Source organism: Dreissena polymorpha, chromosome 1 (genome assembly GCF_020536995.1).
Source record: "Dreissena polymorpha isolate Duluth1 chromosome 1, UMN_Dpol_1.0, whole genome shotgun sequence".
Lineage (NCBI taxonomy): Eukaryota > Metazoa > Mollusca > Bivalvia > Myida > Dreissenidae > Dreissena > Dreissena polymorpha.
This window is the reverse complement of record NC_068355.1, coordinates 203,912,179-203,939,622: the sequence shown is the minus strand read 5'-3', so window position 1 is coordinate 203,939,622 and position 27,444 is coordinate 203,912,179. Positions and strand designations below refer to the sequence as shown.

Below are 27,444 nucleotides of genomic sequence, written 5' to 3'. Positions count from 1 at the left end.
GCCAAAATTACCATGCCCTTTATCATTCATCGTTAGGTTGATACTGTTTGTGATATGATTTAAAAAATATAAGCGTTTACATACGTAATGTTCATAACTCACATAACTATTCCAGGGATTGCCCAAGCATGCTTCTTTATATTAAACTCTGAATTATATTACGGTGTTTAATACAGCTTTAATGGGGATTTTAATAAATTTGCAGTGAGGAAACAATTCTTATCTTGTACATGATAGGAATAACAGTATATTCTAAGAAACATGAAAAGCCTCTGTTTAATGAGTTTTCTATGTCTTCTTAGATGGCTTGCTGAACCTCATATTAAGTCCAGAATTAAACACTTGTACACGCATGTAAATACACATAAACAATAACATCAAAGTTATAGCATTTATCAGATTAGAAATGCAATTACATAAAATTTAAATTCAGTTTAATTGCAATTTAATTACACACTTATGAAATATGCACAGGAGCAAAATAACACAAACTGTCTGGGGATAAAATAAAGATAATACAAATATCAAGTAAATATCCTCGTGTGTACACGATTTGAAAAAGTAGCATCACAGATTACAAGTTCCATATCATTGCAATGAATCCTAAACCTTTCATGTCAGGGTTAATAGTAGTCTGATTAAACAGTTTGAATTTATATGCAAATACTAATATACACAAAATCTTTAATTATATTTTCTATTTAACCATACCTTTTATTTAACCCTTTCCCACTTAAAGAAAATTGAACATTGCTATTTGTAAAAAGCATAAAACCAGAACAGCCAGTAACTCGCAGGTTTTTCAGGGTTAATGCTGTTTGCTGCTCATCAGTAACTTCCCCAAGGGTTGGAAAAGAAGCTTTTAAACTTGGATCTAGTAAGAAAGGCATTTAATTAGATTTAACATTTCTAAGAGACTTCAAGTGCGTTGAAATACGTATCTAAGTGGTAAAGGGTTAACACAGTTTTTATTGTAAATAATATACATATACAGTACAGCCAAAGCAGCACAAACATAATCCGCGGCTACGCCACGGCTAGATTATTAGTACGCGGTGGCCGAATCGTGTGTTGACGCGGCGTATCGCCGTGGCACTCGGCATGGATCCGCGCAACGACGCCGAGTGTTTATTAACCTCGCTTACTTTCGCGGAGTAAATCCACCACATACGTACGCTGCGGATCGAGTGAGAAGATATCCACCTACATGTACATACATGTATGTGTAGCGTAGAATTAATTACGCGCAACTGTTAATGTTTCGTTCAATTATCATTATTAAATTTGTAATCAGAAACACACTTCCGAATTTTAATGCTAAAGCGACATTTGGCAAATTCTAGCGTCAAATAAACAGTGCTAAAATATCCTTTGTTTCATAAAAAGCGCGCAAAATTATGCAGACATGTAGAACGTCGCTTGGAAAGTTTGGGTGTATTTTGTGTTGTATAAATACATGAACATCACGTCAGGCGTAAATCGCGAGTTCAGTGGGAAAAAAAAACACCCCGATTAGACGTTATTACATCATCTCTATAAATAGTAACAAATGCCAAAATGTATTTGATACTAAAGGAAATATCGAGAATGTTTGTGTATCGTAAATATTTACCAGCATTTGCTTCAAAACTGGAATATACGGGATTATCGGGTAATTAGTAGCGATATTTACTATATAATATGAACAAAAAAAAACGTGTTTATATACGCATATTCAAACAATAATTATAATAAGCTGATAATTAACAAAACAACAAATACGTCGTCACCGTCTTGATTATTGATGTGGCTTCAAACTGCTAATTTTCTCAGCTTAAATATAATAGCAAAATCAACATGCAATTTATTTATAAATCCACCATTTGCTGGAGCCTTGACCACTTGTATGTGCGAAAACATAATTACGTGGCCTCGTTTATGTGTGAAATACATACACTACGGGCGGGAAACTATGCACATTAACTATGCTTACATGTATATGCTAATACAATCCGCGCACAATAAATTTATTATGATTTTAATTATTATTATAATTGTTCTTTCAAAATTTGTTAACTACATGTAACTAATAATTTTTAAAAGATTTTTTATTTCATGATGCGCATCGACTCGGCATCATGTCGCGGATCGCGGCATGCCTCGGCGGACAGATGAGAAGTTTCGCGGCGAAATGCTACTTGCCGCCGCATACTGACGCCGCTTCAACGACTGACGCGGCATCGACTCGTTTCACCTTGCCGCCGCGGATCGCGAAATACGTTTGTTCCGCTTTGACTGTACTGTAAGTAGTGGTATTAATTACAATATAAGGTAATTTATTAGAAAGTGGAGTCATTTAGATTGCATTAATATATTTAGCGCAAAGTCTTGTCAAATGGTTAATGCAGTGTGTTTAAGTCAGAAATAACATGAAATTAACATAATATTAGGCTAAAACATTAACATAAATCAAACATATTTGCAGCCATTTTTCAGTTAATACTGGTACAATATAACTTTAACTGTAAGAACTACTTGACTAGTTATATTATATTCCTGGTATCATTGTGTCAAATGTGAAATGAAATCAACCCAAAGATTGAAATTACAGGCACAATAATATTAAATGATTCATGGACAAATATTTTGCAACCTGTATCTGTAATCATGTATAAGGACAAAGTACAAATGGTTCAAGCAACCCATGTTCTCTAAATGGCAAAATCAACAGATAACGTGAGATGCTAGTTAAATTATCTTACCTTCACTTCACCTAATGATATGCATTATCTCATGTTGTTAAATCAAGTAACATGAATACATGTAGACAGGTAAAATATTAGAACATTGATAGTACAGTAAGGGTTATGGTCATCTTTGATCAGATTGTTGACTTTTAATATTTCTCCTAAATTAAGTTAACTTTAATATATGATTGAATCAGCTACATTTAAAACACTCTTCGTACAGTATTGTGATTTTTACATACATACAATTTAAATGTGGAGTGTATGCCACCAGTACTACTACATGAATAATACAGCAATCAGAGCAATGTGTTGGCTGCATAATGCAACAATCAGAGCAATGTGTTGGCTGCATATTACAACAATCAGGTCAATGTGTTGGCTGCATAATACAGCAATCAGATCAATTTGTTGGCTGCAAAATACAGCAATCAGGTCAATGTGTTGGCTGCATAATACATCAATCAGGTCAATGTGTTGGCTGCATAATACAACAATCAGGTCAATGTGTTGGCTGCATAATACAGCAATCAGATCAATGTGTTGTCTGCATAATACAGCAATCAGGTCAATGTGTTGGCTGCATAATACATCAATCAGGTCAATGTGTTGGCTGCATAATACATCAATCAGGTCAATGTGTTGGCTGCATATTACAACAATCAGGTCAATGTGTTGGCTGCATAATACAGCAATCAGATCAATTTGTTGGCTGCATAATACAACAATCAGGTCAATGTGTTGGCTGCATAATACATCAATCAGGTCAATGTGTTGGCTGCATAATACAACAATCAGGTCAATGTGTTGGCTGCATAATACAGCAATCAGATCAATGTGTTGTCTGCATAATACAGCAATCAGGTCAATGTGTTGGCTGCATAATACAACAATCAGGTCAATGTGTTGGCTGCATAATACAACAATCAGGTCAATGTGTTGGCTGCATAATACAACAATCAGGTCAATGTGTTGTCTGCATAATACAGCAATCAGGTCAATGTGTTGGCTGCATAATACAACAATCAGGTCAATGTGTTGGCTGCATAATACAACAATCAGGTCAATGTGTTGGCTGCATAATACAACAATCAGGTCAATGTGTTCTTTGCATTATAAAACCATTCACCCCACCACCCCCATCACTTCCACCCACCACCACCACCCACCACCACCGCCATCACCCCACCACCACCACCACTCACCACTAACCACCACCCACCACCACCGCCATCACCCACCACCACCACTTCTCACCACTAACCACCACCCACCACCACTGCCATCACCCACCACCACTCACCACTAACCACCACCCACCACCACCGCCATCACCCACCAACACCACCACTATCCACCCACCCACCACCTCCGCCAACCACCACCACCACTTACCACCACCCACCACTACCCATCACCCACCACCACCCACCATCACCACCGCCATCACCAACCATTAACACCACCACCAACACCACCCACCACTAACCACCACTAACCACCAACACTACCCACCGACACCACCACTGCTACTCACCGCTACCATCAACCACCACCCACCACCAAACCCACCACCCACCACCAACACCACCCCACAATCACCACCACCACCGCCATCACCAACCATTAACACCATCACCAACACCACCCACCACCAACACCACCCACCACCAACACCACTGCTACTCACCGCTACCACCACCACCACCCACCACTAACCACCACCACCACCCACGACCACCACCACTGCTACTCACCGCTACCACCACCACCACCACACACCACTAACCACCACCCAACACCAACACCACCCACCACCACTGCCACTCAATGCTACCACCACAACCACCCAGCACAACCGCAATCACCAACCACCACCACCCACCGCCATTGCCACTCGACGCTTAACCACCACCACCACCCACCACCAACACCACCCACCACCACTGCCACTCAACGCTGCCACCACAACAACCCACCACAACCGCAATCACCCACCACCACCACCCACCGCTACTGCCACTCGACGCTACCACCACCACTCACCACAACTGCCACCACCACCACCACCCACCGCCACTGCCACTCGACGCTACCACCACCACTCACCACAACTGCCACCACCACCACCACCCACCGCCACTGCCACTCGACGCTACCACCACCACTCACCACAACTGCCACCACCACCACCCACCGCCACTGCCACTCGACGCTACCACCACCACTCACCACCACTCACCACAACTGCCATCACTAACCACCAACCACCGCCATCACCAACCACCAACACCACCCACCACTAACCACCACTCATCACCACCACCACTCACCACCACCATCACCAACCATTAACACCACTCACCACTAACCACCACTCACCACCACTGCCACTCACTGCTTCCACCACCACCACCCTCCACAACTGCCATCACCCATCACCACCACCACCCACCACTAACCACCACCCACCTTCACCACCGCCATCACCAACCACCAACACCACCACCCAGCACCACCACCCTCCACCACTGCCACTCACCGCTACCACCACCACTGCCACCCACCACCACCACCCACCACCTACCACCACAGCCACCCACCGTCACAACTGCCACCCACCACCTACCAACCTACACCCACCACTAATCACCACCACCCACCACCACTGCCACCCACCACCAACACACACACCACCACCACCCACCACCATCAACACCCACCACCACCACCCACCACCACCACCACCCTCCACCACTGCCACTCACTGCTACCACCACCACTGTCACCCACCACCACCACCCACCACCTCCACCTACCACCACAGCCACCCACCGTCACAACTGCCACCCACCACCTACCAACCTACACCCACCACCAATCATCACCACCATCCACCACCAACACACACCACCACCATCCACCACCACCAATACCCACCACCACTGCCACACACCACCACCACTACTACCCATCACCACCACCCACCACCACCAACCACCGCCACCACCACAACCCACCACCACCACCAACACCTACCAACACTACCACCGACCACAACCACCACCACCACATTTGACATTGCTTCTGTCCGTTTCAAAATACGACTAAAGGTGAAAGTAGTTCATCAAGGGAGTATATAGAAATCATTCTTGTTGATAATTAGTTTCGTTTGAAGTTTTACCAAATATTTTAAAAACAATCCCTGAGGTAAACATTGGCACTTCACTGAGGTTCACTTGCTTGTCTTACATGTATAAGTATAGAGCAAACACTTAAACAATTATTCTCTAAAACTCTAAGGCAAAGGATTATGGCTTTTGGCCTGTATCATTGTATTGTGTACCAAGTTTCTTCAAGAATCTTTCCATAAGTAAAGACTGGCCATGCCCAACGGTGAATAAATTTATATAGACTTAAATATTTAAAAAAAAAAAATTGGTACTTTTCTGTTAATAACTCAAACATTAAGGCTTGGATTATATATTTGTTGTTGTACATGGTATAGTGGTCCTCTAACAACTTTGTTAAAATCATGCGTCTGGGGTTAAAATGATCCCTTCCCTCGGGGCAACTTGTTTTATTATGTGTATGTAGTGAAAACTTTGAAAATATTCTTTTCTGAAAAATTAGAGCCCTGTGGATTGTTGTTTGGCATGTAACGTCTTATAGTAGGCCTCTACTAAAGCTGTTGAAATCATGCCCATTGGGTCAACACTTACCACGCTCCAGAGATCAAAACATATTTAAAATAACTTGTATAGTAATTAAGTTTTCGCACTGTCCGTCAGTAAGTCTGTCTGTCTGTCCATTCGTCAAACTTTTCGTGTCTGCTCTTTAATTCAAGTAGTTCTCATCCAATCTTCACCAAACTTGGTCAGAAGTTGTTTCTAGATAATGTCTAGGCCAAGTTCGAACATGGGTTCTGCCTTGCCAAAAACTAGGTCACGGGGTCACTTAGTTGGTTTCAAACATTCAGCATGGTGTCTGCTCTCTAATTCAAGTAGTTTTCATCCAAGCTTCCCCAAACTTGGTCACAAGTTTTATCTAAATGATATCTATGCCAAGTTCAAACATGGGACATGCTGGGCCAACAACTAGGTCATGGGGTCAATTAGTGCGTTTTAACATTCAGCATGGTGTCCGCTTTCTCATTCAATTAGTTTTTATCCGATCTTCACCAAACTTGGTCGTACGTTTTATCTAGATGATGTGTAGGCCAAGTTTGAATGTGGGCAATTCGGTGCAAAAGAAACTAGGTCACGGGGTCAAAAACTAGGTCAGGGGGTCACTTAATGCGTTTAAATCATTCAGCATAGTGTCCGTTCTTTAGTTCAAGTACTTTTCATCTGATCTTCACCAAACTTGGTTACAGGTTTTATCTAGATGATCGTTAGGCCAAGTTTGAACATGGGCCATGCCGGGCCAAACAATAGGTCACAAACTCATTACATACACATGTACGTGCATTCATGTTATTTACATGCAAAGAATGGGCAGATAAAAACATCTTCAAACTGCAGCAGATGACATGAAACAAGCAACATAATTTAAATATTGAACCCCTGTTGTGCAGCAAACTTATTGTTTAATAAAATAAAGGCGATGTACATGTATATCTCAAAAAACATTTACACAGTTATGTTTTTTTGTAGTGACAAAGTTACAGTTGGGGGCTTCCATGTCGTGTGGACAAATTTCTTGTTCTAATTATATGTAGGCTGAGTTTGAAAATGATTTTGGTCTGATGAAAAAATGGCCGCCAGTGGCGGGGCAGTTTTCCTTATATTGCTGTACTTAAACTTTGTGCACATTGTAAAATGTACATTTTTAGTCCAATCTTCATGAAATCTATTCAGAAAATTTGCTCTAATTTGTTATCTGTGAAGTTTAAAACTGGATATTGAGAATTGAAATATAAGGTCATTAAGTCAAATTAAAGCTTGTTAACACTATGAGTCACATTGTAAGTCAAATCTTAATGAAAATTGTTCTAATGTTATTCTGCGTATATCAATTTAAGGTTATAATATGGACATATTTGTTATGTATTGTTAATGTTTTCAATATATCAAAATGCTGTCCTAATAATTTGCCTAGCAATGAAATATGTATGTTTCATATACTTATTTTTTTATGCCCCATGTAGGGTGGCATATAGCAGTTGAACTGTCCATCAGTCAGTATGTCAGTCTGTCCGTCCGTCAGAAAAAAACAACAACGTTGGCCAGTGTCCGACAAATTTCTTATTTTCCAGGTAGCCCACTGGGCTACCAGAAAAAAAATTTGGTAGCCCATAAAATTTACCAACAAAATGATAAGAGACATCTTTTCTTCTTTATTTTATTTATTCATTTTCATTCATAAGAAATTATATCATATCAGCACGTATTGAATAATGTTATGAATAATCTTCGGTGGACAGGGACATCAAAGAAAAGAATATGTATTTTAAAAGTTAAAAGTTTAAAAGTTATTCAGACATAACATTCCAAAAATATAATTCTGTTTAATTGTCCAAGTTGTGTATGCAATATTACATGTCATTGACATACACTTACTATACACCTCAAAGTTGTGTACAAATAATGCTTTTGAACACTAGGTGTACTTTGAACACATTTAGTTTATATCACAAAATCTTGTACAATACAACAACGATTTTATTAACTAGTCACTAGCTGACGAGATCTTGTGGCCTGCCAGGTGGCGTGTCCCAGGTCCACAGTCCATCCAGTGGTGGATAGCCCCTTCCGCCTTGTATTCCTGGAGTGGTAGTCCATCTGCATGCACCATCATGAGTGCTTCCAGCGTGTCCTGGTGCATGTGCGAACGCCTGGAGCTCTTAATGAGTTTCATAGCTGAAATATAAATTATAGAATTAAGAGTTTATTAACTTTATTTACATGTTTTGTTTACAATATAACTTTTTAAAGCTTGTAATATTGTTGTACCCGGCATATTGCTATTTTTTTCCAAAGGCGAAGTAATATGCATGTATTTTGTGAATCTTATGTATGCACATATGTACTAGCAAATCATAATGTTTTTAACCATTTTAAAAGACTAAAAGTGACAATGCACACACTATTCTGTGGTTGATCTATTTGATATTTATATACATATTGATCTTACCAGAGAATTGGCGTTCACACTCTGCTGTGGAAGGTGATATTGAAACCATGATGTTCACGAGGGTCAGAATGTTCTGAATATCAGCAGGCTGGGTCTGAAGCAACTTACAATAGAGGTCATGGCAGTTTATTCCAGTTTTCTTCTTCCTCAGAAGGTTTTTCACGATGGTCCATTCTCGGAGCATTGAAGAGTGCTCAGTGTCAGTCAGGATGTCGATATAGAGCTGAGTCAACTTTTTAATGTCATCACGTCCATGCTTCACAAGTTCCATGTCATTGGTTGGCCATTTGTTCAGATTGAAGACATCAAAACACTTAAGGGGTTTCTCATTAATGTCCATAAATCTCACTTCAAGATATTTGACAGTTTGCTTGAGAAGAGTGGTTTTGTCATTGTCTTCTTCATAGGTGGTGAGACGTTGTCCAGACAGTTTCATTACATGGTCTCCATGGTCTGTGAAGTCCCCAGTCTCTGGATCATAGTGGTCATAGAAAGTAGATGTTTGATGTCCCGGTTCTTCCATCATCAGCGTCAGTTCATCTGTTGTGGATTTGATGATATCTGGTCAGTGATCAGTAGTTTGTTCTGTTGGAATTTCTTGGATGTAGCTGTGATGATTTCAAGGTAGTCCATCATGCGGTGCAGGTATTTTACGAACCTTGCAGATTTCACCTCATGTAGCAGTTTCTTTGCTTTGCCGCTTTCTTCCGTATTGTTCGCAGATGCAGCATGTTCTAGGTGCCCTAGGGTGGCAAAGAGATTTTGCTGTATGGCTCTCAGGGCTCTGGCTTTGCTGGCTACCCATCGTACAGTTTTCACGTCCCCAAAGTGTAGTAAATCCGATTCCAATATATCTGCGAACGTCTCCTCTTGGTACTTCTTGCATAGAACTTCTGTTGCTCTGGTATCTTCAATACCATTGAGTAATTAAATTGTAATTAAATTGAATGCGTTTTAATTCCCTTTTATTATTGTTTGATTTGAGTTACAATGCTATGACGTTAAATTTTATTTACACTTAAATGTATTATGAATATTGTTGGGCCAAGTGTGAGGTTGAGTGCTCTATAACCGGTTTAAACCCCCAATGCTTTGCATTGACCATTCCAAGGCGGTGACCCCAGCTTTATTCATATTTTGTGTTTATGTTGGTTTGTATTGTGCTGTATTGTGCTGTTTTGTACTGTTTGGGCAATCGGTCACTTGCCTTAAATAAAGGACCAACTAATTGTTTTGAATGAAAATTCAATACTGCTCCAGCAGCTGGAGTTTCACTTCTTTATATTGTAGATGGATTTCACAATGTCTTCAAATTTAAGGAGGTATTAAATACTTCAAACGGCATCCAGTACTCCCAGTTCAAGTTTATGCGCTACACAATGAATAGACACAATTCGAGGATTTTTTTCTTTCATCAAAGCACTCACACCAGATTTACATCCCATCATAACTGCTGCTCCATCAAAGTTCACACTTACTATTTTGGAAGAATCTGTTATCCCTATTGTGTTGAGTCCATTCTCAATTCCTTTCTTAACTCCACATGCATTGGCGTTCTCAATGTCCTCGATCGATGCTAGTGTGGTAACCGGATAGCCCTCGCTGACGTACCACACTAAGACAGTGTACTGTTTAGTCATTGAAGAATCAGTAGACCCATCTGCCAGCACTGTGAGGAACCTTACTTTTTCAATAAGCCGTGTCTCGGTTGCTCTCAGTTGTTCCCCTATCGACATCAAGAACTCTTTCGCTCTCTTTTCATTGTGATAATTAGTTCCAATATCCATGTAGTCACCACCAATGTCCTTTTTTTTCTTTACATGAAGCTCCATGTGTGTTTCAAAGTCCCTTGGCGGTTTGCATTTCTTTGCTAGTGAGTATACAGTGTTAAACTTGACTACTAAGATGTTCATAGTAATCTGCATGCACCGTTTTGTTGCTTTGACAATAGGGCTATTGATTGCCAACTCACTCCTTTCCTTCATGGTCATTGTGTCCTTTGTTTTCTTGTGGGTGGCTTTGATGTGCGCTGATGAGAATTTATGCTTTTTCAAAGGATCCACTCTCATGTTGCTGCATCCAACATAGAGTGCTGAACTCTTGTCTCCCAAGTCAGGATAGGCCCTGCATGTAGCACAGAACATGAGTCCTGGCTTTTGGTCATCGTCAGCAGCTTCATGTGTCACCCAGGGGTATGTCACTTTCCAAGATTCCTGGAATTTCCACAATCTTTTATTTGCATCATAGTCCTTGTCCGAGAATTTTGCACGCTTTAATGTGTCCGACTGTGGCTCATCTAGACATCTCTTCTTTGCAGTTGGTTCCTGTGGTCCTGATGAACGAACCACAAAACGGTCCATTTTGTAATTATATCTATTTGCACAAATATCCTAGAGCATATATAGTTTAAACACATGTGCACATTAATCCAAATTAAAAACACAAAAGCTCATAAATCCAATCACTTTATATTCATCCAGTCACATATTGCATTTCACCAACAAAACTTATTTAATACGTTATAATAAAAGATACAAATTCGGTGAATCTTATATACAACTCGATCAAATAATTAAAACAGTGTTTGTTTCAATTGAAATCAAACTTACCTTTATTATTAACAGTCGCTCCTTTAATCCAATCATTAATTGACAATGCAAACTAATTAGCAGGTGTTAATCGCGTTCACACCAGTGTAATTAATATTCATTTTCAGTTTTGTTACCGCTTTGAAGAATCCGTTATTATTTTGATTTCTTTAATGTTCGGCGTCCTTGGATATTTAACATCAAAAACGATGTCGCTATGACTCAGTTACCGCGTTAACTAATATTCATTTTCGGTTTCGTTACCGTTCGGCGTCCTTGGATATTTAACGACATCAAAAACGTTGTCGCTATTACTCATTACTGTGGTTAAAACAAAGAATTTCGAATTGCGAAATGACGTTGCATCACGTGCACAAATTATCCATTCGGCTCTCACTATATTATAAGCAGACAACAAATGTTGATTCTGATTGGATGATTAAAATACACTGTTACTGTATACAATCGACATTATGGCAGGTGATGGATGACTGATTAGATAATTGATTGCACGTTGTTATCGGATTATAAGCAAAACACCTTGTACAAACACAAGGTCCGGTGTTTAATATACGTATGTCTGTCAATAAACCGGGCTACCGCTCTTATAGATTTACAGTAGCCCGACGGGCGTGAGCTGAAAAATTTCAGTAGCCCGATAAAAAAAAATTGGTAGCCCCCGGGGCTCCGGGCAATGGATTTGTCGGACACTTGACGTCGGCCATAACTTTTGCAATATTGAAGATAGCAGCTTGATATTTGGCATGCATGTGTATCTCATGAAGCTGCACCTTTTGAGTGGTGGAAGTTCAAGGTCAAGGTCATCCTTCAAGGTCAAAGGTCAATTTTTTTATATTTCAAAGCGACGCAGTAGGGGGCATTGTGTTTCTGAGGAACACCTCTCTTGTTTCTTCTGAAGTTCACCTTGTCAGAATAGTTCAGTTCCAGGGCTTTTTTCCCTGACTTTGTGAAGCGGCCCTGGCACCCTCACTTTGTGAAATAATGAGTCGTGAACTTTCCAAAATTGTGAAAAAATGAATTGTGAACTTTTCAAAATTGTGAAAAATTGAGTCGCAAACTATTCAAAATTGTGAAAAATTGAGTCGTGAACTTCTTAAAATTGTGAAAAACCGAGCCGTGAAATTGTTAAAATTTAAAAAAACGGCCAATGTTGTAAAACTTCACGGCCCTGTTAGGTTTGTGAATTGTCCCTATCAAAATTGTGAAATGTCCTTCCAGGGCCACTCGCAAAGAAGGAAAAAAGCCCTGAGTTCCTTGGGGTCTCAGATGAGCGTCTTAGGGCCAATTGTTTACGACCATTTGTGTCTTCATTGTGAATTGGAGTAAAACATTTACAGTTAGAGTTACTCTAATCACATTGAGTATTCTCATTTTGTGCGAGATTTCAAATCAGCCAATTATAAAGCATCTTTTATTGCACTCGTTCAATCTAAATTCGTGTCTCTTGTACTGTGTGGTAGAGTATTGGATATTTTGGCTTAAAATGAATGTGATATGAATTGGAAAAGAAATTTATGTTACACACAATAGAGACAACAGATTTGTCAAGGTTAGTTATTCTTGAATTGCGATGTGCGAGCTTTGCCATAAACACATCAATTATTGAATGCACAATCTTTTTGTTCTTGTTTCTCATTACAATTAAGTTGATACCTTTCAAATAAAAAAAGTACTATGAACTTTTATGTACTAGGTTACTGGGGTATTTTTGGTTTCCTGATGTACTATTATTAAACTGCTTATGAAGAGTGTTGTGAAACTGATACCTATGTTCTATGAAGCATTATTAAGAGCACTCAACGCAATTTCCAGACTGGCCGAGAAGTAATTTGTTTTGGCATTTTTATCCCTGATGAAACTCATTTGTAAAAAAGTTATAAAAGATACTTTCTATGGGTGCCAGCAAAATCGTTTTGTAATATTGAAACTGCTTTGAAATAAAACTACATAACGTTTAAGTTTGCACATTTCCACTATTCATAATTACTGTTGAAAAGGTTTCTAATCAGTTTGATGTTTGTGAGACCCTGATTTTGAGTTAAGCTTGAAAATGTGTATATATCAGTAAAATTGGTATAATTATCCCACGCTTTTCGAAGAAAAAGAGGATTTTGTGGTTATCTCCGTCTTCCGTCTGTCCGTCTGTCCTGGTCACTATCTCTTCCTACACTATAAAAATAGAACCTTGAAACTTACACACATGGTAGCTATGAGCATATCTGCGACCCATTTGGAATTTTGATCTGACCCGTGGGTCAAAAGTTATGGGGGTTGGAGTGGTGCCGGGTCAGAAATTTTTACTAATTTTTATGCCCCCGGTAGGGTGGCATATAGCAGTTGAACTGTCCGTCAGTCAGCACTGGGGGCTGACGAGGTCAAAGCGTAGTCCGTTTCGCTACGACGTCGGGTATATGTTTTACTACGAAAACATTGTTTAAATACATATGACATCGAGAACGGATTAGTCGAAAATTGTGTTTTAAAGATCATGCTTTTCTAATAACAAAACTCTGAATTTAAGCATAATGACATTTCATAGGTTTGTTACATCAAATTATAATCCAAGATGTGTCTGGTTTATGCGGTTAAACATGAAATATACCGCTGATTTTCAAAGCGAAGTCAAGTTTCACTTTTAAAAATGCAATTAAGGTTTACAACTGTGTTTAATTGACACAATTTTACAATTTCCATATTGATCTATGTATCGTTAAGCCACTGGTGTGTTTAGAAATGTGTAGGGTGACTCAGTTATCAGAAATAAAGGCTAAATATTATTATTAGGCATGATCATGTCTCTGACAGTATACGTATAAGCCTCGCTACGACAACGCTTTAGCGTGTATGTGTTTCTCACAGAAGACGTATTGGTTATCTCTAGAAGGCAAAATAAAGAAAAAAAAAGTTAATACAGAGTCATGGAGTGGCTGGATGTTTCCTTTGAGGAAGAGGAAGTAACAACGGCACAACATGATTCGAAGCGCACAGTCGACATTGTATTGCATATTATTATGATATAATTAAATTCACGACTAGGCCAAATGAAACGATTAAAATCGAAAATCCATATAATATAAGATGACAGTTGAGAGTCGATAACCTAATGTCGTCGGTCTCAATAAAAATGACGCATCTTTAGTTGTGACAATCCCTTATGCGTTCATTTTGGTACAGACCGACGATAGGTTTTCAGCATACAGTACTCTTTATCAAATAACATTCGATTCTCGTTATCCCCAATTCACTTATCTCAAAACTCTGTTTATGTCAAAGTAAATCCCATGTCCCAACTTCGATCATTATTTATCTCATACGGAATTTAGTTTTTACATTGTATATATCAAAGCGATTTTCTTGAAAATCGGTTATCGTCAACTAATTTTGAGATGAATTTCATGTTCGAATACATGATTTTACATGTAAAATCCACACCTGTAACAGCCGTAAGGTGTGGACAGTAGAACCCCAATGGCACAAATCCGCAATTGCATAACCAATATATTGTTGTAAAGGTGTGGCAGTGGGTTCTGTCACAGGTTATTGTTTACTGCGTACATGACAGCCGGTAAATTTACCTCGTGTTACAATGCGGTATAGGCCCAGTCACACTACGATACCGGCGGAGCCCCAGTGTGTGATTAGGCATCTATTGAGATGAACCGGGGCCCTACCGGGATGAACCGGTGCTCCACCGGGATGAACCGTGGACGACCGGGGACAACCGGGGCTCCACCAGGGCTGACCCGGGAAAGTATTAAAATGTTTAATACCTCCGGGATGAACCGGGAGTCACCGGGTAGGACCGGCAACGACCAGCGTGGCATCGGGAACAACCGGGACTGTACCGGGAACAACCGGTATTAAACATTTGAATACTTTCCCGGTGGAGTCCCGGTTGTCCCCGGTTAAACCGGGGCGTTGCCGCAGCTCTGCCGGGGTCTGATGCCGGTATAGTCCCGGTGAGTGCCGGCGTAGTGACGGTATACCAGGACGCTGCCGGCTTTCACCGGGTTCAACCTTTTCATTTTGATGTTCATGCGCACAGTGAAGCACGGCATCTTTTGCACTGGGAAATGGCAGTCTGCAGTAACTGCAAACTGCATGTGATTTGTCCTGAAATGGATACAGAAACTTCGTTGAGCAACCTATACATTATATTTGTACTTCGTTGCGCAACCAATACATACTCTGTGCAGAACCTATACATAAAGTGACTTGTAATTTCCTTCGAAAAAAAGCATTTGAATAATTAAAAAATATGTTCGTAACCTGTTTTGCACTTTAAAATGTGTAATGTACATTGAATCAAAGTAACATGTAGTTTTATTTTATTTAAGTAACCGTAATTAGCTATTTTAACAGAATAACCACCTTATGCATTGCTTCAAATCAAAATATTTCGATTTTAGCTCAAAATAAACTTAAAGGTTGCAATTACGCGTATTTGTTATTAGTTTGTTATTGAAAATAAGTACCTACTATTACTGAATGTTCCGTTCTCTAATCCTTAAACACCAGAAAAGATGAAACTCGCCTGATTAAGAAGTGTATTTACACAAAGTTTTCGTAGTAAAACATATACCCGACGTCGTAGCGAAACGGACTACGATTTGACCTTGTCAGCCCCCAGTGGTCAGTATGTCAGTATATGTGTATGTCAGTCTGTCCGTCCACCCGAAAAAAAACTTTAACGTTGGCCATAACTTTTGCATTATTGAAGATAGAAACTTGATATTTGGCATGCATGTGTATCTCATAAAGCTGCACATTTGAGTGGTGGAAGTTCAAGGTCAAGGTCATCCTTCAAGGTCAAAGGTCAAACAACAATTTTTTTTCAAAGTGGTGTTCTCATGAAGCTGCACATTTTGAGTGGTGGCAGTTCAAGGTCAAGGTCATCCTTCAAGGTCAAAGGTCAAAAAAATATTTTTATTTCAAAGTGGCGCAATAGGGGGCATTGTGTTTCTGACGAACATATCTCTTGTTTTAGGTTATTTTACTAAAATTTCTTCATTTCTTCACCGATTAATGCATGGCCCCATTACCAACCCAGGGGTGCCTTGCCCACATAGGCCATGCCCACCCAAAATTGCCTTTTACTATAATTTCTTCATTTCTACACTGATTCACTTCAAATTGATACTGAACCTCTCATATGCCATTACGGTCAATCTCAGGTAGGCATGGCCCCAGTTTACCAACCCTGAAACGCCCCGCCCACATAGGCCACGCCCACCAAAAATTGCCTTTTACTATAATTTCTTCATTTCTACACTGATTCACTTCAAATTAATACTGAACCTCTCTTATGACAATACGGTTAATTTCAACTTTGCATGGCCCCATTACCAACCTGGGGCGCCACATCCACATAGGCCACGCCCACCCAAAATTGCCCTTTACTATAATTTCTTTATTTCTACACCTATTCACTTCTAATTTATACTGAACTTCTCTTATGACAATACGGTCACTCTCAACTATGCATAGCCCCATTACCAACCCTGGGGGGCCCCTGGGTCAAACATGTGGCATGGGGATACGCGTCAGCCTCTTCCGCGCCATTTCTAGTTTTTCCTAACACTTTTGTCAATAGTTTATTGTTAATTGGAAATGATGTGCTTGATTAACTATTTATAAGCCTTGTGTTTGAACAAAAATACTGTTTATCAGAGAATGTTCCTTTTATTTTAATGTGAGAGTGTGAGAAACATTCAAAACCATCATAAATGGTTAAACTGATTATTCTTTAATAGATCTTTGAAACATAAAAATCAGTATTGCTTCAACAATTTCAGCAGAAAACACAGCAAACAATATTGAGAGAAATAATATGCCTTTAAGTATTTCTCAGCACAAATCAGCGTTTATGGATTTTTAAGCCATGAGTTTAAAAAATTTATGTTATAGCTTTTTATATTAGAAAGTTATAAATGAACACAACCCATTCAAATTTGTAAAAAATGTGTCTTAAATCACTGGTCCAGATGTGTTTTTTAAATCATTAATAAAAAATACAATTTCAGCTTCATTGTGGGAAAACATGGCTTAATGCATATGCATTAATTGTCATCCCAGTACCAGAGACACTCTTTAAACGAAAAACATTATAAAATCAGAAATATCTTCCTTTATTAGCTTGTGCGAGTTGAACAGGCTAATCAGTGTGCACAGACTAATCTTATTTCACATGCCTTAAACCCTGTTTTCCCTGAAAGCAGCCAATATGTACACATTTCAATGATAAACACTAGACGTCTTTACAAGCTGTTTAACTCTATAAGTCATGAGGCACGCAATCTTAGATCATTAGCATTATCAAAAGGCTGTTTCAATGTACCTTTCAACAAGAAAAGATCATTCAGTGATAGAAGCTGTAGCTAAAATTGTAGGTCCAAAACTATGGAACAACCTACCTTTGAATTTAAGACAATGTACTTCAATAGACACTTTTAAAAAAAAACTTGAAACATACTTGTTCGGTGACTTTTTTGCATATTTTTAAGGTAATACGTGATGTTCCTTTGTATGTTTTTAATTTGTGTTTAGATTTTTTATTTCTATTGTACAAAGCCATTGAATATGTTATATACGTATGAATAGGCGTTCTCTGCTAGGAGAAGGGCATTTGTCGTCTGCATTATTTAACTGCAACAGGTAGTGGTTGTCTTTCCATAGCGTTGTTAAGCCTTCTAAGCGCAAACAGATTTGTAAAATATGCTCTGTAAAATTAGCGTGAGCTAACGCCCACACTAAAAATGGTGTGCCATGCATTTAAATATGTCAATATATCTGAAACCATGTTAACTTATATAAACAGAAATGCACAAAAGTCCATAAACTTTCCAAGTAAATGAATATTTCGTACAATATTTCGAAAAATAAAGTTACACATTAACGCTGGCAGCCATTCTCCCGTTTGCTCGTAAATGTTCGGATATCATGGTGGGAAATTAACCTGGAATATATTGTCGCAAATTTTTTAAAATGAGTATTGTGTTATTTTTTTTGGAAACCTTCCATTGGTAATTTTAAGGCCCTATTTGGGTAAAGTATAAACTTCTTTTTTATTAGGAATTCAAACAAAAAAACACACTAATATAGAGAGCTTTTCATTGCATTATTGATCGGTTGTTGTTTTTTCACTGGATTATTGATGGGTGGAGTCAAGGTTACAGGTACTTAATAAACTAGAACATATGGATGTAAGCCATTCCGCACATCTTGATACTGCGGTAGAATGTGAATAATTATTAAATTGTGGCCTGTTCTGAGATTTTTGGTCGAAACGGGTTACATGGACAATATTGAGTTATTCACATTTTCAGACATCTCCATATATGTTGAACACTGAAACATTAATATGTTTGCAATATTTCTCAATTTTAGGTGAAAACAGCTGATTTAGAAATGCCAATTAAAACACAAAAATAAACATTTCTGTATTTATTTTCATGTCAATACAATCAGTAAATACATGTCTAATAAAACTTCAAGTGCTTGATTAGATCATTAACATAATTATGGTTTATTATATGATATAGTTTTTACTGCTTAAGAATAAGAAACCATTAGCAACATGATAAATTTCCTATTGGTTACCATGGAAACACCATAAATAATTCAAATTATTAAACTTATATGTATGCAACAACAAATGTATTTTTTTTTTTATAACTGATATAAGACAAAACAAAATGCCATACTTGATGCTGATACAATGTCGAAAGATATTATAGATTCTTGTATTAATATGTACTAAATTTGTTTGCAGCACAATCTGATGACTAACAATTACCCAATTTTTAACAAATTAAATGACACTGTAAAATATGTTTTAAAATTATCAATATATTCCAAAGTCTGCATCTACTTAAAAAAAACATAAGTGATGGTTTACAAGTTAGCTCAAGGTTTTGGTTTAACTGTAGCCTGATGGAAACCAATGTCCATACATAACATACTTAATATAAAAGAGATGAAACTAAAATAATTTATTAAAAAGATTTGATCATTAAATATATATTTAACTTTGCAAACAATAACACACAAGATAATTAAAATAGCATTTTTCAATATCTTAGCAATTCAGATATATTAATAATGCAATGATAATATTATTAAGAATTCAAAACAGATAACATTATTTAGTACTTACATAGTCAAACATACTTTTATAAGAACACAAATTGCTATAAAAAACTATCAAACAACAATACTTTCAAGAAGCATACATGATTAAGAGTTAATTAAATGACAATGATTAAAACGTTTTAAGTTGCTCTTGTGGAATGGAATATAAATTAATAAAAGTGCATAATAATTGTATAAAAATAATTATGTTAAAAAAATTTCTACATTAAAATATAGTATATAGCTAGAAATGGCGCGGCAGAGGCTTACGCATATCCCCACGCCGCATGTTTGACCCAGGGGCGCCCCAGGGTTGGTAATGGGGCTATGCATAGTTGAGATTGACCGTATTGTCATAAGAGAAGTTCAGTATCAATTAAAATTGAATCAGTGTAAAAATGAAGAAGTTATAATAAAAGGCAATTTTGGGTGGGTGTGGCTTATGTGGGCGTGGCGCCCCAGGGTTGGTAATGGAGCCATGCATAGTTGAGATTGACCATATTGTCATAAGAGAAGTTCAGTATCAATTTGAAGTCAATAAGTGTAGAAATGAAGAAATTATAGTAAAATGCAATTTTGGATGGGTGTGGTCTATGTGGGCGGGGCGCCCCAGGGTTGGTTATGGGACCATGCATAGTTGAGATTGACCATATGGTCATAAGAGAGGTTCAGTATCATTTTGAAGTGAATCAGTGTAGAAATGAAGAAATTATAGTAAAATGCAATTTTGGGTGGGTGTGGTCTATGTGGGCGGGACGCCCCAGGGTTGGTAATGGGACCATGCATAGTTGAGATTGACCGTATTGTCATTAGAGAGGTTCAGTATCAATTTGAAGGGAATCGGTGTAGAAATGAAGAAATTAAAGTAATAGGCAATTTTGGGTGGGCGTGGTCTTTGTGGGCGGGATGCCCCAGGGTTGGTTATGGGGCCATGCATAGTTGAGATTGCCCGTATTGTCATAAGAGAGGTTCAGTATCAATTTGCAGTGAATCGGTGAAGAAATGAAGAAATTATAGTAAAAGACAATTTTGGGTGGGTGTGGTCTATGTGGGCGGGGCACCTCAGGGTTGGTAATAGAGCCATGCATAGTTGTGATAGACCGTATTGTCATTAGTGAGGTTCAGTATCAATTTGAAGTGAATCGGTGAAGAAATGAAGAAATTATAGTAATAGGCAATTTTGGGTGGGTGTTGTCTATGTGGGCGGGGCGCCCAAGGGTTGGTAATGGAGCTATGCATAGTTGTGATAGACCGTATTGTCATTAGTGAGGTTCAGTATCAATTTGAAGTGAATCAGTGAAGAAATGAAGAAATTATAGTAAAAGGCAATTTTGGGTGGGTGTGGTCTATGTGGGCAGGGCGCCCCAGGGTTGGTAATGGGGCCATGCATAGTTGAGATTGACCATATTGTCATAAAAGAGGTTTAGTATCAATTTGAAGTGAATTGGTGTACAAATGAATAACTTAATGTAAAATAACCTAAAAAAATGAGTGAAAATCTCTGACCTGGCCCCACCCTAACCCCCATAACTTTTGATTCAGGGTCAGATCAAAATTCCAAATAGTGCAGGGTAGCACATATGCTCATAGCTACCATGTGTGTAATTTTCAAGGTTGTAGTGCTAATAGTGTAGGAGGAGATAGTGGCCAGGACGGACAGACAGACAGACAGATGGCGGAGATAACCACAATCAATGTTGTGCTGAAGTTACTCTTAAATCTAGCATGTCATTCCACAGTGTATAGACTGCTAGTGATTTAAACATGTTACAGTAACTAGCTGTACTATGAGCTTTTCTTAGTCACACATTGGTTACATTATTACATCTGCAAGCGGGATAGACGGGAATAGTTGCTTTGCAAACTGTTCCATTTCCTCCTCTTTTAGCACAGGCATTGAACAGAGATGCTTGTGTTTGCTGGTGGTTTAGTATACAATAAGTTATTAAGCTTTCTCTCAAGAAAGTCATATTTCCCTTGACATCTTCTGCACAGTGGCCCTGTCTGGCTTTTAATCCTCCAGCTGGCTAGTCTGATGTTATTATGTGCTAAAATAAAAATAAATTGTATTCAATTCTCATGAAGTTAAGCAAATTTAGGTCATTATACTTGCTTTATTGGAATCATAAACATTACATTTCACAAAAACAGCGACAAACATTGACTGCATGAGAATTTCCAGAAAAGAAATTTCTCAAGAACAAAATGTAATTTTATTTTCGACAATTTTACTAGGAAATATATATTATTACCATAGAAAACATTGACGAATTCTTTTGAAATTTACATTAAAAATTAAACAAAATATCTTATGATCTTGGAAAGGTTTCAGTAGCCATTTTTATTACTTTTGTTTTCATGTGTAAATATATTATTTGTATGCCCCTTTTCGAAGAAGAGGGGATATATTGTTTTGCACATGTCGGTCGGTCCGTTGGTCGGTCCGTCCACCAGATGGTTTCCGGATGATAACTCAAGAACGCTTAGGCCTAGGATCATGAAACTTCATGGGTACATTGATCATGACTGGCAGATGACCCATATTGATTTTCAGGTCATTAGGTCAAAGGTCAATGTCACAGTGACTCCAAATAGTAGATTGTTTCCGGATGATAACTCAAGAATGCTTAGGCCTATTGAAAGGTAAGTTAAATGAAAATATCTTTAAAATTACAAATTATTTTGTTTTTAGCTCTGTAACTGCCAAAAGCAGAAGAGCTTATGGGATGGCATGGTGTCTGTCTGTGTGTGTGTGTGTGTGTGCGTTAGACTTTTCTTGTTTATCCGATAAAGTCAACAGTTTTCATCCGATTCTTTTCAAACTTGTTCAGTGTTTTTATATTAATGAGGACTCGAACCCTATTGATTTTCAGGTCACTGGGTCAAAGGTCAAGGTCACAGTGACTCGAAACAGTAAAATGGTTTCCGGATGATAACTCAAGAATGATAAGGCCTAGGATCATGAAACTTCATAGGTACATTTATCATGACTGGCAGAGGACCCCTATTGATTTTCAGGTCACTAGGTCAAAGGTCAAAGTGACACAAAAAGAATTCAAACAATGCTGCTACTACAACTGACAGCCCATATGGGGCATGTTTTACAAACAGCCCTTGTTATAAAAGAGCAATATCTAAGCAATAAGTCCAGAATGACTTCCCTTTGAATATGAGAAAATTTTGAAATCTCGCTTGTTTACGCAATTAATTCCACAGTTTTAATCCAATTATTTCCAAATTTTCACATTATCTTTATATCAATGAGGACTTGAACCCCATTAAATGTGAGCAGTATCGGAGATATAAGTACACAATAATCTTCTCTTGAATTTGAGAAAATTCTGCTTGTTGAGTTTGCGTGATTAAGTACACAGTTTCCATCTTATTCTTTCCAAACTTCTGCAGGGTTTATAGCAGAAGAGTGATTCAGGCCCTAATGGGCCTCTTGTTATGCCTTCAGTAGGGTGGCATATGGCAGTCTCACTGTTCATCTGTCAGTTTGTCTGTCTGTCTGGAATCTGTTTCAAACTCTTTCAGATACTGACCATATTTTTTGGTGTGTGAGTCTACCTACATGAGTCTTACAGATCAACTTTGAGTTTCGTTCTGGCATATTGGTTTCTGACTAAGAATCGGGCCTTGGTCTTGTCAATTTTCTATATAATAGCTGCTGTGCAGCTTAGAATCAATGTACAGAAGCAAACAGCACTCTTGTTTTTAAAATCTACTGATTTATAATTGGCAAAAACAATATAGCGAATCCATATTGTACTATATTCAAATACTGTTAACCCGTATCAAGATAGGTATTTAATGCAATGAGATCAGTTTGAAACAAGCACATTTGTTTTATTTATATGCTACACCATAACAAAACAGTTATTGACCGTCTGACGGACATTTTGACAGGCAGACTGACTGATGGGTGGATTAATAATGCCAAAAACTATATCCATTCGCCTTTGGCGGGGTATAAAAAGTTAGTGCCTTGAATTGATATCCACCGCAATCACTAAAAGGTTCGTGACACATGGACGAAGGGAATGATAGGTGGATGGACACAGTCCAACAGACAAAGATAAAACTCTATAACCCTCCGCCTTTGGTGGGGGATAAAAATAACATGAAAAACTAGAACACTGATGGTTTGCATATGCATATACTACCTGAATAACTGTGTATGAAATGGAATACTCTATCACATAACAATATCAATTCACAAGCTATGGCTTCATTGGATTTTGATGTCTATTTAAATTAAATTCACATAATACTGATATATAAGTATTACTGCAATATAGGAATTCATAAGGAGGCTGTATTTGTAACTGTCTTTTCCTTTGCTAATGCAAATTTTGGAGAATACCAGTTACCAATTATCTTGACATCGAGATTGCACAAAACAAATATATACACAAGCTGTATAATACTATACATAATTGTACCTGAGTACAATTATCAAAAGTGTCCAATGGATTTTGACAAGAATAAGGTGTTGAGAGGGGGATTTAAATCAATTCTGTCAAACAATAGACACTATGTATTAGGGGAAGTTTTTTACTGGAAATTGCTGCAAGACGCTGGTCATATATATGGTTTAATCAGATGGTTTATGGTTCACTGCCATAACATTGCAGCCTGTGCCATTATTAACAAGGGTTCGAGCAGACACCCAATCGTAATGAACTCGTGTCTTCTGGTTAAGCGCAGTGTTGAACTTGGATATGCCCGCTGTTTACTACCCAGGTCGTTTTAATACACTTGCAGACAATGTATGCAGGCTTCATGAGCCAAACAGTATTAATTAGGCGACTAATGGAAACAATGTGTCAGGCCAGTTTTTCTAATTACAGGTATAAAAAACTCATATATTAAATTTTATATGCAATTTGGCTACCCTGCTGTTCCTGTGACGTCAAATACAATATGCCTTTATGCTGCCTTTCTTGCCATATCCATGAAAATTAAGTCCGTCAAACAGTATCTGAATATAATTCGCATTTTGCATGCCGAGTTGAATATTCCGAACCCGCTTTCAAATGACTACGGCCTTACCACAATGCTGCAAGGCATATCCGACACCTTGGTGATAATGTGGTGCGCAACCGACCGATTACCCCTGCTATGCCACTCTCTATCAAATCAGCCTTGGATTTTACAAACTCGCTTGATTTAACCGTATGGGCAGTCGCACTTACGATGTTTTATTAATTATTACGGAAAAGCAATCATTATGTTTTACCGAGGCTTGGCAAGGCCTTCGATCTTGACAAACAATTACAATTGTATGACATAATGTATCAGTGACACCTGGATACCTGAAGTAAAAACGCATAAGCCAAGCATACATAAGATGCATATTTTATATGTTATATAAGCAATCTTCGTAGTTTCACAAATTTAAAAGACAACAACAGAACTCTTCAAATTATTCAATCGTTTTGCGTTGAAACGCTTTATAATTTTTAGGTTTTTAAATCGTCAAAAGGTGCATATATAATTAATGGCTATATTAGACCATGGCAAATGTTCAGTAATACTGTTTCCTCACAAATATCATAACTAAACCGAATATTTGCGAATCTGAAACAACTTTTTTCAATTTTGTCAATTTACCAAACCGTGAAAAGGTCCCTTTAATATAATTGTATTTTAGTATCATTCAATGTGCGTGCCTTCACTTTGTCAGATCATTACATGTACTTGAATTCACATGTATCACTTAGCGCTACTAATTGGGTGTTATAGATGTTACTTTCGCATGGTATTTGTTGACACATACTAGTATTTGTTGACACATACTAGTATTTGATTTATGTTCTTTTGAGGGTGCATTCTTAACTGTTCTATATTATGTACGGTCAGCGCACACTTTATACTTTGATAATATATGTACGTGCGCGCGCATTGAGTACTTTGATCTGCAGTTAGTTTGTAGAAATAAAGCTCTCTTTCCCCCCTTAATACTTTGTTTGGCCTTAAGTTTAATTCAGTAGCAACAAAGCCAAACGCAAATAGTAAAACAAAGAACAAAGAACGTCTTTAGAAATGGCATTAATACACATTTCGAAAGTTTACCTGCAGTTGTCAATAGCACATGACATTAAAGATATATAAATTATGAAGTGATTATCAACTTATGAATATGTGGAAAAGAAGATGGAATGTTTGCACATCAAATGTAACTAGGAAAAATGCAACTGCCATGTATCAGAAAGCATATACCAGTTGTTGAAATATGAATATCATTTAACAGCATGCATTATTGCACTGGTGGATATTCCCTTCCATATATATGTACATCATTGTATTAACTATCAGTTTTGCATACTGTTTGAGGAAAAGGATCTGATGTATTGTAATAAAAATGGTTTATGTAAGAACCTACTTTATTATCATTATACTTACATGTTCATAACATGTCATTTATTAGAGCAATTAAGAATGTGGTGTGCTAATCAATATGGTTTAAAGTTTTTATCTACAGAGCTTCTTTGGTGCAGTTTAAAGTACTAAATACACACATTACCCAATAGTCAGGTGACAGTATAGTACATATGTACAATGTTTGCTCCTATCATACAAGCGCCATTTAACGGTTAACTCGGTTGCTGTTCAGTTAGAAATTTATCTTTACTTGCCTGTGTTTAATAATACTTGTGTGTGTTTTCTGGGATATTTATTGTAAACATATACTTGGACATAAATATTTCAATTGCTTATACATTGTATAATCTTGTTTGTTGAAAGTTAATTATCAAAATGGCGACATCTGCGATTTCTAAAAATTCTGATATGGTTAAATATTATTGTTGTACAATCTGCGAGAAAGAACGGTCTGTAGAAATAGATGCAGAATTTTACTGTAAAAAATGTCGCAAGTATTACTGCAAACCATGTATTCACTCTCATAGACAGCATGGTTGGTGGTTTAATAAAAAATCTCCTTATGGAAAGGATAAAATAATGAAGTGGCCACTTTCTAAGAAGATGGAGAATTATCTCATAACTTGCAACATACACAAGGATGAAACAATAACAGCATTGTGCAATAGCCATAGTGAGCTGTGCTGCTTCAGATGTGTTGAGCTTAATCACAGGTACCTGATAATGAATAATTATGTTGTTTATCAGTATTATAAATACTGGAATTGTATGATGAAATTACCAGCGTCCTAATCATTGCATGCATGCTATTTGTTGGTCAACTTTTAACTTACTTACTGTTTGAAAAAAATGTTTATTATGTAATGCCATTTTTAAATTCAATTTAATAATAACTATACAGATTTAAATCAAATGTTCAATAACTTAATTTCACGAAAACTTAAGTCATTGTCCCATTCTAATGTTATCCTTAACTGTAAATGAACAAAATCAGTCAACTAATATCGACTTTGATTTATAACATTTTTCCAGATAGAACAAACTAACATACAGTTACTTTATGACCTGTCCAATGATTTGGCTTTCAGGCTACATCTTATATTAAACAATAAACCTTTTTATCAGTTGATATTTATTATATTTTTTGTTCTCCAACCGGGTGTGATCTCAATTTATCACTTTATTGATAATCAATATAAATTTTGATTTCGAGTTTTGATGGAATTGAGTAAAATTGTGTGTACAGTGTTTTTTTTATGGCAATTTCGGGGCCGATATTCGGCCCCATTCCCCTCCAAAAATAGTATATATTTTCCCCCAATTTGTTTTGAAAAATCCCCTCCCCTGTTTTTAGAAACAACTGCCTCATGATAGATATATCTCAAATTCATTTTATAAACAACTAACAAGGTATATAACTATAATTAATATGATTTTTTATTATTATAAAGAGTTAT

At 37.6% G+C, this 27,444-nt stretch overlaps 1 protein-coding gene across 36 annotated transcripts in view; it reads left to right on the top strand.

Annotated features, from left to right (window-relative positions):
- Positions 1 to 1,955: 1,955 nt before the first annotated feature.
- The window catches only part of LOC127864677 (uncharacterized), a 59,491-nt gene continuing 34,002 nt past the window's right edge, over positions 1,956 to 27,444 (top strand). For 34 of the 36 annotated variants that reach the window (XM_052404525.1, XM_052404522.1, XM_052404523.1 and 31 more), the window contains exon 1: positions 26,168 to 26,700. In XM_052404525.1, coding sequence (XP_052260485.1) covers positions 26,363 to 26,700 — 338 coding nt within the window. In that variant the 5' untranslated portion in view covers positions 26,168 to 26,362. Of the gene's footprint in view, positions 2,282 to 26,166; positions 26,701 to 27,444 lie in introns of those variants that run through there. The other 2 variants (XM_052404551.1, XM_052404519.1) reach the window with 2 other exon arrangements.